This window comes from Musa acuminata, chromosome BXJ3-8 (assembly GCF_036884655.1).
Source record: "Musa acuminata AAA Group cultivar baxijiao chromosome BXJ3-8, Cavendish_Baxijiao_AAA, whole genome shotgun sequence".
In the NCBI taxonomy this organism is placed as follows: Eukaryota; Viridiplantae; Streptophyta; class Magnoliopsida; order Zingiberales; family Musaceae; genus Musa; species Musa acuminata.
In genome coordinates this window covers 15,645,001-15,662,539 of record NC_088356.1, presented here as the reverse complement: position 1 = coordinate 15,662,539, position 17,539 = coordinate 15,645,001, and the positions used below count along the sequence as shown (strand labels likewise).

Here is a 17,539-nt window from a genome sequence, read left to right as displayed (position 1 = left end):
TCACATTGTGCTTATATCCAACCCCCCTTGCATCAAAATCATCCTGCATGAAATGCACTCCAAACCTTCAGCAGGGCACTTCGGATTCCTAAGAACCTACAAAAGAGTGAAGCAAAATTTTTATTAGAGAGGGATGAAAAAAATTATTTTTGAATATGTGGCATAATATGATATATGTCAACAACATAAGGGTGAAACAATAACAAGTCCAGGAAAGCTACAACCACTACCCATACCAGACTCAGTGTGGACTGATATCTCTATGGACTTCATTGAAGGGCTACCACCTTCCAAAGGTAAAAACACAATTCTCGTAGTGGTTGATCAACTTACGAAATATGCTCATTTTTGTGTTATGTGAAATCCCTACACTGCTGATAGTTTTACCTAGATTTTCATAGAAAATATTGTTAAACTACATGGGATGCTAAGGTCCATTGTAAGTGATCATGACAGGATCTTCACCAGTAAATTTTGGACCGAGTTATTTCAATTATAGGGCACCAAACTCAAGATGAGCATAGCATATCATCCACAAACTAACGACCAAATAAAGGTGGTGAACAGGTGTTTAGAGACGTACCTTCAATGTTTCGCTAGTGACCGATCAAAGGAATAGGTGAAATGGCTTCCCTGGGCTGAATGGTGGTATAATACTACATATCATTCATATACTAAATGTGCCCCTTATGAAGCACTGTATAGTCGACCGGCCCTTGTGATTCTAAAGCATGTAATTACATCGGCCAAGGTAGATCATGTCGACCAAGAATTGATTGATAAGGATAAACCCCTATAATTGCTAAAGGATAATCTCTCTACCGCTCAAACCAAAATGAAGCAGTAAGCCGACACACGATGAAGCGAAAGAGAATTTTCAGTAGGAAATTGGGTCTATCTTTGCCTACAGCTATAAACAACTCTCCATCAACACACGAGTCTCCATGAAGCTATCCTCACGTTTTTATGAGCCATATCAGATCACAGAGCGTATTGGAGTCTTGGCGTATAAACTTAAATTGCTTGAGGATGCCAAAATTCACCCTGTCTTCCACGTGTCATGCCTGAAGCCCAAGTTGAGAGAACACGAGACACCCCAGATCCAACTACCCAACACCACTGATGATGGAGATATTTAAGCCCAACCACAAGCCATCCTCAACCGTAGAATCGTGAGACGTCGCCGGCGTCCCTCTATTGAAGTACCAGTGCATTGAAATAATTTACCACTTGAAGACGTCACATGGGAATCACATGAGGAGATGAAGACCTAGTTCCCTGAGTTCATGGAACCTCAGCTTTGAGGACAAGGCTGATTTAGAGAGGACAAACTTGATAGGACCCTAGCAGGGTTAGGTCATACTTAACCAAGAAGCAACTAATAAAACCCTATGAGATTATAATAAACCCCACCTAGCCGCTTCTATCTTATAAGGAAGAGTGGCTAGGGTTTATATTTAGTCCTTTGGGCTTCCTAGCCGCCGCCCCCTTTTATTGGATTGGTTGGTTACGGTTAAGGGCAAAAGTGATAACTCACTTAGGTAGCAGCCCCTAGGGCTAGGGTTTAGAGCCTTATATAAGAATGTAGCTTCCATCTCTTTCGCAATAAGATTTATCTACAATTGCAGCCATTTGATCGACTTTTAGGAGGGAGGAACCCTTATAGCGTTCCAAGGGTTGATCCCCCTCAAAGATATACATAGAATTCTTTTAGGGTTCTATCAATCTATTGAATTAGAATGTAGAGATATGAGAAGATTGGGTCCCCCCGACAAATGCCACTATGCCTAGAGAACCAATCAAAGGGGCACCCGTTGATCAAACAAGCAAAAGTTGGGGAAAATAAGCAAGAAAAAAAATCTAAGAAACGAAATAGAGTGAAAAGTTCATCAAATTAAGAACATTTAAAATAGCATTCCAAGAGAGAGTTGCCTTTATAGGAGACTATAGAGTGAATCAATTTATTAATAATTAAAATATTATCATGAATGGAGTGACTAGATATGGATACAGATTATTCTTATTACACAAGGTTACTAAGGTGGGAACTCAGTTAGTCAAAACGAGAAAGGTCTTGTTCCTATTATGTATGAGGCATTTGATATCATGATAGAAGCTAAGTTTTTAAGTAAATCTCAATTGTTAAAGTGTCTTTGATTTAGTAAAAGTGTTATTAAAAGTCATCTTTGACTTAGTAAAAGAGATTATAACTACTTATCTGATTTATAGCTATAAACTAGGGGCTGTTATGATTGTTTAGGGCCATTTAGATTAGTGGATTACATGTGATCTCTTTTTTCTCAATATGCACACACTATAAATAGAGAGGAGCTATTTTGAGAAGTCTGAGTAAAATTATGGTAAAAGTGATGGAGAGTTGGGAGACTTTACAAAATAAGCATTTTTTTACATACTTATAATTTTTCTCCCTATAGTAAAGATTTATAGTGGCTCCATAGATATTGTCGTATCTCAATATCTCTGTCTATGTTATACTATTTCTTTCATTTTTATGAATTTAGTACTAGGAGACTTGTTTTTCTTCTAACATTAATACCAAAGAAAATTTTGATGTTGAAACCATCAAAGCTAGGACTCTTTCCCTTACCCATCTTCTTGAGAGAGTTATTGATTTTAAAAAAATGTGCTCACTTATGAGAGTTCTGTAGCATGAGTAAGGGTCGAAAGAGGGGAATTGACGCTCTAGTTGCTAGAGGCATCGAAGATCGAATAGGACCACAAGTTCAAGAACCAAATTGGAAAGTAAAAAATGGATGACTTCATCATTATGATAATAGTCACTGTGGTTTAAGTTTTAAGAGATTGATATAGTGTTCTTATTTATATGGGCAACAATTTTGTGAAACAAAATAATATGCTTATCCTATTTCATATCCCATTTGATTTTTGCCCTAATCATTTAATGTGAAACTATTAGTCGCAATAAATTTATTATGAATGTAGAAGAGTTTAATATAATCATTAGGGGTAAGAGTGTTGGAAGTCCTTGGTTTCACGATCAATGATTTTCTTGTTAGTATCTATGACCTTTTTAAAGTTCTGGTCATGTCTCTAATGCAACTGGACAAGGAGATGACTAATGTGGGTGGCCGTGTGGTGAAGGTCAATAAGTGGGTCAACACTATTGTCACACATCTAAGAGGAAGAGACAATGCTACTAAAATCCTGGTACTCATTCCAGTAAGGTGGTACTTAATCTAGTAAGGCTCAAATAAAAAAAGCTTAGTGGAGTTTTAGAGCCTCCCAAGCTTATTGGCATAAAAAGAAAGAGAGGATGGTCAGAAGCAAATCAGGAGATCATTTCAAACAAAGAAAAGAACAAGGGAAAGAGCCAACTCCAAGGGGTTTTCTTAAGGCTTTCAACCTATCCTCGTCTATAATCCTAACCCACTCATGGTCCACCTCATCAACAAGAAGATCGTTGCCCTGCCTCAAGCCTTCCTTAGTTGCCTTGTGAAAGGTTTCCATCATCTTGCAAATGAGAGCCTCAAAGGAAAAGTTATAGTTAGAGATTGAAAAGGAGATTAGAGTCCCATGAGAGTTGCCTTGTGAACTGACATATAGGAAGGGGCATCAGAGAGGTAGGCAAGTCCAATCCTTTGCATTAAGTCAAGATGATAAAGATGTTAAAAGTATGCAAGGCCAAGGGAACTAAGGGCTTCTCAGCGGGGCCATGAAAAGGGTCAACAAGGGGCTAGACCTTCCCTCACATTAACTCATCTGTCCTTGCCTAGGGTAGATCAACTATCATAAATAATAAAGGAATTAAGGCACATATATAACGAAATCTCCTTTGTGTGATTATAGAGCATATCAACAGCCAGATGTGTTGAAGATTTTGAGGCCTGGATTTGCAATAACTCTATTGCGAGCATCCATGGGTGACCAATGAGCGGGAGCGACAAAAGTCGATTCGATTCTTGCATTAAAGGGACCTTGTTGGGCGAGGTGCTCTACTGCATGTTAATTATCATCAGAATTCTCTCAAAGATTATAATCTAACTTGTAGTAGATTTATGGCCAAGTGGTAATTTTAGACCTCGCATGGGTCAGTTCACTGGTAAGGATCCAATGGTCATATTAAAGTTCAATCTAAGAAGCTTATGGGTCGACTAGAGTTAGTCCACACTTGGCAACCTTGGGCTTGGGCCCGAGTGTTTCCCCGAGTTATGAAGAAGGGAGCTTACTCTAACATGGACCCAATGCCTATAGACAAGCTCATCCCCGATCTTTGCGGAAGTAATTGTCATCTCTCTCTTCTCGTTGGAGCCTAAATCCTTAACAACAGAGGCACACGTTCGATTGATGTCTGACCACACCATGATGAAAGCAGATGATGGAAATGTTTTTGTACACAATTGTTCGAAAGAACTGATAAGAACCCTCCTCGATCAAAAAACCCTACAACAAAGGCATAGAGATATTAATTAGAACACACAGGAGCAAACTTGCCTCTTGATCTAAAGGAAAGCACTGTTGAATCTGCGTTTATGATGATAAAACCACTTGCTATGTGTTTATGATTTAATCTGCGTTTTGAGTGACGCAGGATGTTTCGATCAGGATGAGACAATTAAAGTAGGAAAATCATATTGTGCCGGAGGAACAAGTCAGAAGATTGGACGTCGGGCCGGTGGATCGGTCGACGTATCGACAGAAGGCTTCGGGCCATGGATTCGGGCATCGGGCCAAGAAGAGCGGGTATTGTGCCAAGGATATCGAAGTTGCAGAGTCAACTGGCCGATTGGGCAATAGACCACAAGAGAGGACGATGCACCGAAGAATCAAACGAAGCATCGAGGGACCAATGACATGCCGGACAACTTGATTAATTGCTTACGAGTAATTGTCGAGATCAAACTTTTGTTTTACATGGTAGGATTAACTACGATAGCTTGAAGATATAAAGCAAGTCTACCGGAGTCAAATTCGATGGGTGTTCGAGAGTCTGAAGATTCATCGGAGATACTACCGAAACCAACCGAGAAGAAATTGGGGACTTGTCAGAGTTTTCGGAAGTCCGCCGAAGAGATCGTCGGAGGTTCGCGGAGATCACCGAGAAGGCTCAACTACTCGCTGAACTCGCCACAAGATCGGGAGCCTGTTGGGAGTCCGTCGAAAGAAATCCGAGGGTGTATCGGAAGTCCACCGGAAGATCGCCGAAAAGCTCGCCGGAAGGAGACTTGACATTTTCCGGTTAAAAACTTGCTTAGGACTATATTTTCAGTTGTGTAGTTTGTATGTAATTAGGGTTAGGATTAAGAGATAATCCTATATCCTGGTTAGGGGCCAACTGGGCCCAAATATAACTTGGTTTGGGCCGTATTTGAAGCCTAACCAATGACCGGTAAGGTCAGGTAGTGGAACCGCTGGACTGGGCGGTGGCACCGCCCAGAACCCGAGGATCGGGCGATGGTACCGTCGGACTAGGCGATGGCACCGCCCAGCACCCGAGAGGTCCGGTAGTGGCACCGCTGGACTGGGCGATGGCACAGTCAGTACACTGTCTGTCAAACACTAACAGGCGGTGGCACCGCCACTAATAGGCGGTGGCACTGCTAGCATCAGGAACCCAAGAGAATTCAAAATTTGGAGCCCAAATTTGAATCCTCTTGGGGCCTATAAATACCCCTCAATTCTAAGCAGAGAATACACTTTTTGAGTAGCAATAGATTAAGACAAAAGCCTTTTAAAGTTTTTAGCAAACCTTATTTTCAATTGCTTGAGTGTTCACCTCCTTCCTTTTCGTTGAAAATTTGTAAGAGTGTGAACCACTTGTAAAAGTTGTAAGAAGGGGGTATTTGTCCTTTCCCTTCAAAGTGATTTGCTAGTGGAAGTTGGGAGCCTCATCGAAGAAGGCTTCGCAAGTGGATGTAGGTCATTTGACCGAACCACTTTAAATTGGTGTGTTCCTTGAATGTGTGAGTACTTACCTTTCTAAAATTATTATTTACACTACAGCTGTTAAGATCAAGAGCACTAAGAGGGGAGGGGGGGGGTAGTGAATTAGTGCAACAGAAAACTTTCGACAATTTAAAATAACATTCGTACAATAAAAACGATTTCGATAAGAAAGCCGATTCGGAAATCACTTTAACTTCTGATCAAGCGAGATGCAATTAAAGTAAAGATATAGAGGCAGTTTGCAGTTAAGATAGAGAACAAAATGTAATTGCAAACCGAAATACAATGTTCGTACTATAAAAGTGATTTCGGTATGAAAGTCGATTCAGAAATTGTTTTAACTTAGATTAGGCGAAGTGCAATTAAAGTAAAGCTATGGAGGCAATTTACAGTTAAGATAGAAATCAGAAAGTAAATACAAACCGAGATTTAGAGTGGTTCGGTCAATCTTGACCTACATCCACTTTTGGCTTCCTCCTCTGATGAGGTCACCGACGTCCACTAAAGGCCTTCCTTCAATAGGCGAAGGCCAACCACCCTTTTACAGTTTCACTCCTTTTGACGGGCTTAGGAGACAACCCTTACAGAATTTTCTCTCCTCTCTTGAAAGATCAAAACTTGAAAAAAAAGAGGGAGGAGAACTTCTAGCCTTTACAATACTTTTGAGCTCTAAAAATCACAAAGTAAGATTGAATTTTTGGTGCCCTTTCATGCAGGAAAGGGTGAGGTATATATAGGCCCCAAATTGGTTTGAATTTGAAGCTAAAAAATGTCATCTCTTGAATTTTCGAGGTCCTAGCGGTACTACCGCCAGACTAGGAGGTACGATCGCTTGACAAAGCTCGGAGACCGAGCTCTGGCGGTGCCACAGCCTGACTGGGGTGGTTCCACCGCCTAGTCTTGCTCAGAGACTAAGCCCAAGCGGTGCCACCGCCTGAATGGGGCAGTTCCACCGCCCAGTTTTCCTGGGAGATTGAGCTCCTGGGCAGTGCCACCGCCGACCCAAGCGATGCCACCGCCGGCCAGAAAATCTGGGTCGGAATGGGCTAATCCATTTAGCCCAATTTAGGTCTATCAAGGGCCCAATTGCCCCCAGATTAAGTTAATGGGATCACCTCCCATTCTTAGCTTAATCTACATGCTAACTATGATATTTCTTAAGACATTTACTACAACTTGCTCCGGTGTGTCAATCGCTTCTTTCGGCGAGCTTCCAACAAACTTTCGGTGAACATCCGACGAGCCCTCGGCGATGCTCTGGTGGACTTCCGGCAAATCTCCTGGACTTGCGACGATCCACTTGGCGAGTTCCGATGAGCTTCTTTGGCAAACTCTTGGACTTCTCGGATTTGTTCCCGCAGAACCTTCGACGACCGTCCGGACTTCCGTCGAACTCTCAAACCCCCAACGTGATCATGGTCTTGACTTCGGTGTAACTCCTGCTGCATGTCTTACTGCCATCGTAGTTAATCCTGCACACTTATCTCAACATATGGATTAGATAACAAATGACAATTGACTTCATCATCAAAATCCGAGATTCAACAGTAGTAAGCTTTCCTTTTCATCTTCTCACTTTACTCAAGTTATTGTCGAATCAAAATCTCCTCGCATTTACAAATTCGGTTTCAAACTTACAAGTTTTAATCCACTGCACTAATTCACACCCCCCCCCCCCCCCCTCTTAGTGTCGCTCCGATCCTAACAATTGGTATTAGAGCCACGGTTTTCTACTTTGGTTTAACACCCAAATAGAAATGGCTCTTTTCGGCCTTCAAGAGGGTTATTCTCTCATTCGTCCTCCCTTTTTCAATGGGACGGACTATACTTATTGGAAAACTCGAATGAGAGTTTTCTTACTTTCGTTGAATCTTGAGCTTTGGAATATTATTGAAAATGGATTTCAAAAATCTTCTTTTCCGATGAGCGAATGGGATGAATTGGAGAAGAAAGTTTTTGCTTTAAACGCAAAGGCTATGAATGCCTTATATTGTGCACTTGACAAAAATGAATTTAATCACATTTCGATTTCTGATTCGGCTTTTAATATTTTGAGAACTCTTGAGGTCACTCATGAAGGCACTAATCGAGTGAAAGAGTCCAAAATCAACATTCTTGTGCATTCTTACGAACTTTTCCAAATGAAACCAAGTGAGTCCATCGGAGACATGTACACCCGTTTCACGGATGTCATCAATGGACTCAAAACTCTTGGTAAAAGTTTTTCTAACTTTGAACTAATAACTAAAATCTTAAGATCCCTTCCAAAAAGTTGGGATCCAAAAGTTATGGCCATTCAAGAGGCTAAGGACCTTAAGACATTTCCTCTCGAAGAACTAATTGGGTCTTTAATGACCTACGAAATGAACAATGTGACAAAAAGGAAACTCGAGAACAACCTTCCAAAGGACAGGAAGGATTTGGGATATAGAACACATGAAGACCACTCGAGCATAAGCTCCAGTGATGGTGAACTTAAACTACAAATGAAACAAAAATTTAAAAATAAAAAGAACGGAACTACTTGTTTTGAACGCAAGAAGAAGAACACAAATTGGGATGAATCGAGCTTGTCCGAAGATGAGTAGAAAATCAAGAAAGGCGATGTGGCAAACTACGCCTTAACCGCTTTCAACGATGAGGTAATCGAACTCCCCTTAATTTATTTCGAAATTACATAATACTTTTCATGAGTTATTTTTAATTTAGTTTAGGATTAATTTTCTTTAAAAATTATATTTTTAATAATTTAATGTTTAAAAATGAAAATGAAATAAAATGTTAAATATAAATCTTATGTATATGCTTGAGAAGTAAAAATGTGTATTTTGATGATTTGTAATTTTGATTGAAACCATGCTTAATGTCTTAATGAAAATATTGAGAAGTTTAATATCATGCTTAATAATGATGTATGGCTTTTGAATTGAAGGCTTGATGATCTATTTTCTCGAACCTTGTCTTTGGTTGTCAAACATGATATATGGTTTTGACTTAAGAATAAAATTTGAGCATGCTAATATAAAGTCAATCACATAAATTAAAACTAAAGAAGTTTTAGTTATCTGCAAGAATCATTCAAAATTATATTTAATGAAACCAATGCAAAATGATGGAATGAAAATATTGAAATTTTGATACTATGATTTGATGATTTTATGCATGAGATTGTAAAGTTATACATAATAATTTTTGTAGTTTATTGATCTTGATGGTTTTTATGACAAAATTCATTTTTCAATCCTAAATGTTGATGCACATATTTATCTAGCATAAATGAAATAAATGACATTAATTTAAATAACTAGAAAGAGAAAAGCATTGTTCTTGAAAATTGTTTTTCTCTATCTTATTGATTTATATGAATCTCTTGAAAATGATTTTGATTTGATGATTTGAATCTGAAATGAGTTATAACAAAATCATGATATTGATTTGACAAATTGAATGAGTTGAAAACGAATGATGATTTTTTCTTAAATATAACTTGTAATTTTTTTTATAAATTATCATCTTGATTTCTCAATACATGAAATTTTTCCATGAATCAAAATTCTTTCATGATGTGATTCTTCTTGGTATTCACTAAAAATGATTTATTCAAATTAACCTATGCTACTCGACATCTTGATAATTTATGACTTGAATTTTATTATGTAAATTTTCTTGCATTCATGAAATGTATATTTCATCATCAAAATTCTCTTGATATTTTGAATAATGTATGAAATACAAATGAGAAGTTAATGATCATGTATGATAGGATGTAATGAACTTTAACATTTAGATACCATCATTTGAAAAGCTATGATCATGCTGCCAAAATGTTGTATCATGAATGCTTGAATATCATATATAAAATGCTCATAATGATGATTGAGTTATTTGTATCATGCATTAAAAATTAAAGATATAGTTTTGAAATTGTGCATGTTCGAATTTGAAAATATGATGATGCATAATAATGAAATTATGTAATGAAAATATTAAATATTTTGAAACAATGTTTTAGTGTCATGCATAATGATCATGCTTAATAAATTTTAAAATTATGCATAATGATCTTGCGATTTACGGTTTATTGATTTTTACCATAATGAAAGTGCCTTATTGATCTTTGTTGTAATAAATCTTACACTTTTAGTTTTAAACATGATACATGTTTTTATTTGACATAAATGAAACAAAATCATATGTTTTGAAACAACCAAAAAGAGGAAAACATTCTTCTTGAAAATTATTTTGCTATATCTTATTGGTTTTGATGAATCCATTTGTATCATCTTTGTGAATATCTTGGATTTTGATAATGATTTTGATGATTTAAATTTGAATAAATTTTAATCGAAATTATGATCCTGATCTCTTGAAATTTATAACATGAAATCCTTTATGAATCAAGATTTCTTACTCTTTATTCTCTTATATTTTGAGAAAATTTTCAATATGAATCATAAGAGTTCTTATGTATGAATTGAATTTTTTTCTCCTACATTTTCTTTTGTGATTTACTAAAGAGAATATCTTTTTTTTTAATTCTTGACTTAAAATTTTGAAAATCTCTTATTATTTGATATCCTAAGATCTCTCTTTGAATATTTAAAGAGGAGCATTTTCTAGATGAATCATGATTTTGATGATTGAATATTTGATATGCATGAATTGAGATCTTGCTCTCCTATTATTTTTTCTATTCACCAAAAAGAAGACTAGTTCTAATAAAATATGATATGCTATATGAAACACTTATGATATGATTTTTTATACAATTCCATGTATTCATGAAATATTTATCTCATCACCCAATTAATTCCTCTTGATACTCCTAATGTGATGAAATGAAATTATGCATGAAATACAAATGGGGAGAAGTTTTGATCATGCATGGTAGGATGCAATTTGATAAATTAATACCATCATGATTTGAAACATTTATGATTTAAAATTATGCATGCAATTGCTTTTTATTGTGATGATATATGCATATAATGTGTATCATGAATGCTCTAAATGATGAATGCTTGGTATTATGATCAAAATATTGATAAATGCTATGATTTATTACCAAAATGATGTATCATGTATGATATGCCCATAGTGATTAATTTATTTGTATAATGCATGAAGTAAGGATACAAATGTAAAGTTTTGAAGTTGTGCATATTTTAATTTGAAAACATAATAATACACAAATAAGATTGATACTTACCTTTGTCATGATTTAGAAATTGATGTAAAGGGTCTTCCCTTCTTTTTGACAATGACAAAGGGGGAGATAGCTAGCTAGCTTGCACAAGACAAGAGAAGCAAAAATTACAAATGTACATATTGCAGAAAGGGGCAAAACTTATTACTTTGCTCGACTCAAAAGCAAGAAATGCTATCTTATAATCTCAAGCAAATGTGCTATCTTGCAAATCTCAAAGAAGCAATATGTGCCAAGTTACATATTTTGAAAATAGGCAAAATAGTCCATCTTGCACATCTTTTTGCTAACTTTTTTATGTGTAAAAGTTGATAACTTGCATACTATAAATTTGCATACCAAATGTGCAATCTTGCCTATCTCAAGAAGTAAAACATACTAACTTGTACATCTAGCAAACTTGCGTATTTCAAGAAGCAAGAGATGCTTTCTTGAACATCTCAAAACTGCTAGCTTGCATGTTCTAAAGTGTTGTAAAATTTGCTAGCTTGTATGTTGTAGTAATTGCTATTATACTACCTTGCATATCGATGATAATAGCAAAATTGCATGATGATAAAACTAGGAGATTATATTAATTATGCAATGTGTTGAACTTAGATATTTCAAAAACTTGCAACTTGCACATTGTAATAGGAAGCAAGAATCATGAGCTTACACAAGAAAGCTATCTTGTATTTGCTTTTGAAATTTTTTGCTAGCTTGCATGTAGCAAAACTTGCATATCATAAAAATTGCTAGCTTGTAGTCTAAAGAGAAGTAAACAGTTACTATCTCAAGAAAAGCAAACATGCTAAACTTGCACATCTTTAATTGCTTGATTGCATGATGATAAAATTTAACACTATATTTTTTCATGCAATGTATTGAACTTTATATCTCAAACACATAGAAAGTGATACTTCTCCTTTTTGTTGATGACAAAGGGGGGGAAGTATGATCATGTTATGCATGATGACGTGCTGTAAATACTCATGATGAATATTTGCAATGACTTGAATTCGGTTTGAATTCAAGGTTCTATCAATATGGCATATTGATAGGGGGAGTTTGTTTAAACTCCGGGAATTAAGGTTAACTCCATCATCAAGTGATTGTCGTCATCAAAAAGGGAGAGATTGTTGAATCTTGTATTTTGATGATGAAACCACTTGCTATGTGTTTATGATTTAATCTACGTTTTGAGTGACGCAGAATGCTTCGATCAGGATAAGACAATTAAAGCAGGAAAATCATATTGTGCCAGAGGAACATGTTAGAAGATTGGACGTCGGGCCGGTGGATCGGTCGACGTATCGATAGAAGGCTTTGGGCCATGGATTCAGGCATCGGGCTAAGAAGAGTAGGTATTGCGCCAAGGATATCGGAGTTACGAAGTCAACTAGCCGATTGGGCAATAGACCGCAAGAGAGGACGATGCGCCGAAGAATCAGACGAAGCATCGAGGGACCAATGACATGCCGGACAATTTGATTAATTACTTAGGAGTAATTGTCTAGATCGAACTTTTGTTTTACATGACAGGATTAACTACGATAGCTTGAAGACATAAAGCAAGTCTACCAGATTCAAATTCGATGGGTGTTCGAGAGTCCGAAGATTCGTCGGAGATGTTGCCGGAACCAACCGAGAAGAAATCGGAGACTTGTCGGAGTTTTCGAAAGTCCACCGAAGAGATTGTCGGAGGTTCGCGGAGATCACCGAGAAGGCTCGGCTACTCGCTGAACTCGCCACAAGATCGGGAGCCTGCTGGGAGTCCGCTGGAAGAAATTCAAGGGTGTATCGGAAGTCCACCAGAAGATCGCCGAAAAGCTCGCCGGAACGAGACTCGACGTTTGCCGGTTAAAAACTTGCTTAGGACTATGTTTTCAGTTGCATAGTTTGCATATAATTAGGGTTAGGATTAAGGGATAATCCTATATCCTGGTTAGGGGCCAATTGGGCCCAAATATGACTTGATTTGGGTCGGATTTGAAGCTCAACCAATGACCGGTAAGGTCGGGCAGTGGCACCGCCCAGAACTCGAGGATCGGGCGGTGGTACCGTCAGATTGGGCGGTGGCACCGCCCAGCACCCGAGAGATCCGACGGTGGCACCGCCGGACTAGGCAGTGGCATCGCCAGTACACTGTCTGTCAGACACTGACAGGTAGTGGCACTGCTAACATCGAGAACCCAAGAGAATTAAAAATTTGGAGCCCAAATTTGAATCCTCTTGGGGCCTATAAATACCCCTCAATTCTCAGTAGAGAATACAACTTTTTGAGTAGCAATAGATTGAGACAAAAGCCTTTGTAAAGTTTTTAGTAAGCCTTATCAATTGCTTGAGTGTTCACCTCCTTCCTTTTCGTTGAAAATTTGTAAGAGTGTGAACTATTTGTAAAAGTTGTAAGAGGGGTATTTGTCCTTCCCCTTCAAAGTGATTTGCTAGTGGAAGTTGAGAGCCTCATCGAAGAAGGCTTCGCAAGTGGATGTAGGTCATTTGACCGAACCACTTTAAATTGGTGTGTTCCTTGACCAAACCACTATAGCAAGCTTTCGTTTTCGTTTTCATCTTCTCACTTTACTCGAGTTATTGTCGAATTGAAATCTCCTCGCATTTACAAATTCGGTTTCAAACTTACAAATTTTAATCCGCTGCACTAATTCGTCCCCCCTCTCTCCCCTCTTAGTGCCGCTCCGATCCTAAACAACTTGATTAATTGCTTAGGAGTAATTGTCTAGATCGAACTTTTGTTTTACATGACAGGATTAACTATGATAGCTTGAAGACATAAAGAAAGTCTACCAGAGTCAAATTCGATGGGTGTTCGAGAGTCTGAAGATTCGTCGGAGATGCTGTCGGAACCAACCGAGAAGAAATCGGGGACTTGTCGGAGTTTTCGAAAGTCCACCGAAGAGATTGTCGGAGGTTCGCGGAGATCACCGAGAAGGCTCGGCTACTCGCTGAACTCGCCACAAGATCGGGAGCCTGCTGGGAGTCCGTTGGAAGAAATTCGAGGGTGTATCGAAAGTCCACCAGAAGATCGCCGAAAAGCTCGCCGGAACAAGACTCGTCGTTTGCCGGTTAAAAACTTGCTTAGGACTATGTTTTCAGTTGCATAGTTTGCATATAATTAGGGTTAGGATTAAGGGATAATCCTATATCCTAGTTAGGGGCCAATTGGGCCCAAATATGACTTGATTTGGGTCGGATTTGAAGCTCAACCAATGACCGGTAAGGTCGGGCGGTGGCACCGCCCAGAACTCGAGGATCGGGCGGTGGTACCACCGGATTGGGCGGTGGCACCGCCCAACACCCAAGAGGTCTGACGGTGGCACCGCCGGACTAGGCAGTGGCATCGCCAGTACACTGTCTGTCAGACACTGACAGGTAGTGGCACTGTCAGCATCGAGAACCCAAGAGAATTAAAAATTTGGAGCCCAAATTTGAATCCTCTTGGGGCCTATAAATACCCCTCAATTCTCAGTAGAGAATACAACTTTTTGAGTAGCTTTGTAAAGTTTTTAGTAAGCCTTATCAATTGCTTGAGTGTTCACCTCCTTCCTTTTCTTTGAAAATTTGTAAAAGTGTGAACTATTTGTAAAAGTTGTAAGAGGGGTATTTGTCCTTCCCCTTCAAAGTGATTTGCTAGTGGAAGTTGAGAGCCTCATCGAAGAAGGCTTCGCAAGTGGATGTAAGTCATTTGACCGAACCACTTTAAATTGGTGTGTTCTTTAACCGAACCACTGTAGCAAGCTTTCGTTTTCGTTTTCATCTTCTCACTTTACTCGAGTTATTGTCGAATTGAAATCTCCTCGCATTTACAAATTCGGTTTCAAACTTACAAATTTTAATCCGCTGCACTAATTCGTCCCCCCCTCTCTCCTCTCTTAGTGTCGCTCCGATCCTAATAAGTGCATCCAAAAAGCTTACCATAAAAATGCTTCCATAGTCAATTTTTACCTCTATAGGGTTGAATTCGATCACCAAGTTGAAACTTACCTAAATGCAAGGAGTGTGGCAGGGAGGCTTTGTTACCACTTTATTCAGAATCTGATGAGAATCAATAAGAGTCGAGAAGCTTATTCAGAAAAGGGCGCCGAGTGACCCTTGGTTAGTTAGGGGAACAAGTCCGCGCTCTATCGCCAAAGCTCGTCTCCTTTATTTACTCGTCCCTAAATTTCAAAATGATGCATCGTGACTAACCCCTCCACACGTTACTCGGTAGAAGTTCGTCCCCCAATTTTGTAAAGCGATGCACACCTATATTTGAAGCAAAAAAAAGTGGGCTAATTTTTCCCCTACAAGTTTCCTTAACATGTAGCTAAACAGATAGTGAACCATGTGGATATGTGAGATGCAGATTGCATACAAAAAAAAAAAAAAAAAACCAACGTCCACCAAAGTATCATGGGGGGAATGAGAAGACTTGCTTTTAGAAGAGTACACGGTAATTTTTGAGGATCTCAGAATTCCAAGAAGTTTCACCAAAGTCCAGTGTCTACTAAATTCACCAAAATATTAAGTCAATACAAAGCTAACATGCCGACTAGCAGTTCTGCGTATGCTCAAAGCTCAAATGTTGCTGATAGAATGGAGCCTGCAAATTCAAAACACCGGAATCAGGAAACTTTCTGACTGACAGTTGATTATCAGGAAAGAAATGGCACAATCAGCTGCTTACCTGGAACATTGCATGCCCGAGATGCTCATATGAGTTTGAATACATCATTGCAGGGCTAGGCCACTGTAAGTAGACAGCATTTTTTGCATTTTGATTGCATCCAAAAGCATATGGATTGACAGCTGGGTTTGTTATGTCGTAGTTCACGTGACTTTGGTTACTGGGCAAATGACCAAACTGAGAAATGCCTCCATCATGCTGCAGAAATGGAGGCTGAATTATACTGCAAGCTTGCAAGCTAAAGTTCTGTGGGAACGAGAGTCCTCTAACATACCTGCAAAATTTGAGAATTTTCTTTTACTACACCAGAAAGCAAGGAACAAAAAGATAACCCAGAAATTGGAGTCAACAGCAAGACCAGTTTGTGCAAGTTGGCTCTGTACCTCTCATATCTCCGATCATAGTCTGGATCAGTGCGGTCCTTTTCCCTATCTTTGAAAATGGCCACTCTGGAAGCACCATCTTTTGGGAGGTTTTTGTCAATTTCTTCGACAGTCCTCTGGAACTCCTCATCGCTGCTCAAGAACACGTTTCTTCCGTCAACTGAAGCAGGAGATGACGACCCTTCAACCTCAGAATTGCAAGAACCACTAAAGATACGGGCCCGGGCTCTGTCATATTCTTCCTTCCGCTCTTCTACAGTCCTTGTTGCACTTTTTTCAGGTACTGCATCAATGCCGGCACCTGAGGAAACCATTCTTGGTCTTGGACGAATAGTAATCTTAACTTGCTCAGTAATATCCCTATCAGACACTTTTGCAGGTACTTCTGATAAACAGACAACTGGATATTTACTCTGAGGAGTTTTCCTTGCCACTACTCTGCTACCTAACCCATCTACCACGTTATCTAGTGCCATGGTCTGTAGACCATAGTGTTGAGCAACACGATGAGCAGCGCATCTTAGATAAGAAGTTGGTAAAGGCTGAAATTCAAAGTGTTGATGATATGGATTCTGCATGAATCTCTGAATGTCCAATTCCATGCGCAGAACTACAGTTGACAAGCAGATTATTCAGTTACGCATTGGTAAGAAAAAAGAATGCCAATATTAATATTATCTTCAAAAACTTAAGGCACCCACTCCCTCCAACACTGCCTAGAAAATCTCTTAAGTTACCAGAATAGGCAGCTGCGCCAAGCCCCAGCACCAAGGGGTCAAGGTCTATAGTAATTCCACTGTGGTATACCCCTACAGGCCAATCAACCACAAAGCTAGGACATAAGGTGTTGGGAGAACAAGATTCAGTCTCCCACTTTCCCACATCCCTACCAATCCCTTGATAAACCTAGTAATATACAAATAACACAGCAATGACAATAAAGAACTGTTTGCAAGAAACATGCAAAACTCATGTTTTACTAATGAACAAGGGGAGTACAAAAGTTTCTGTCGAAAATGATGTGACCTAAGGGTTAGATCTAATCAATAGTTATGTGGGACCAGAAGCTATAAATAAAAAAAACCACTAAACCATTTCACAGAATCAACACATTTAAATGCAGTTTCAACCGAAAGAAATCAGCTACCAAGGTTCAAACATAAGCAGATAAGAAAAATATATAGAAACCAACAACAAGATTTAAGAAAGTCCATTACAGCAGAAAATACAGAGACAATACTAGGTGCAAGCTAATTCTTAACCTTCAATTGTAACCAGTATACTTTATTTAGCCTTTACTAAAGCTCATGTACATCCTTTGATTGTTATTGTTAACCATGACCATCCTTCACTTGTAAT

The 17,539-nt window shown here is 38.6% G+C and overlaps 1 protein-coding gene across 1 annotated transcript in view; it reads right to left on the bottom strand.

The window, feature by feature from the left end:
• Positions 1-15,524: 15,524 nt before the first annotated feature.
• The window catches only part of LOC135644724 (uncharacterized), a 7,138-nt gene continuing 5,123 nt past the window's right edge, over positions 15,525-17,539 (bottom strand). Inside the window, exons 2-4 of the mRNA XM_065162589.1 lie at positions 16,181-16,790; positions 15,798-16,071; positions 15,525-15,713 (exon numbers count right to left, since the gene is read on the bottom strand). Of these exons, the coding sequence (XP_065018661.1) occupies positions 15,663-15,713; positions 15,798-16,071; positions 16,181-16,790 (935 nt within the window). The 3' untranslated portion in view covers positions 15,525-15,662. The remainder of the gene's footprint in view (positions 15,714-15,797; positions 16,072-16,180; positions 16,791-17,539) is intronic.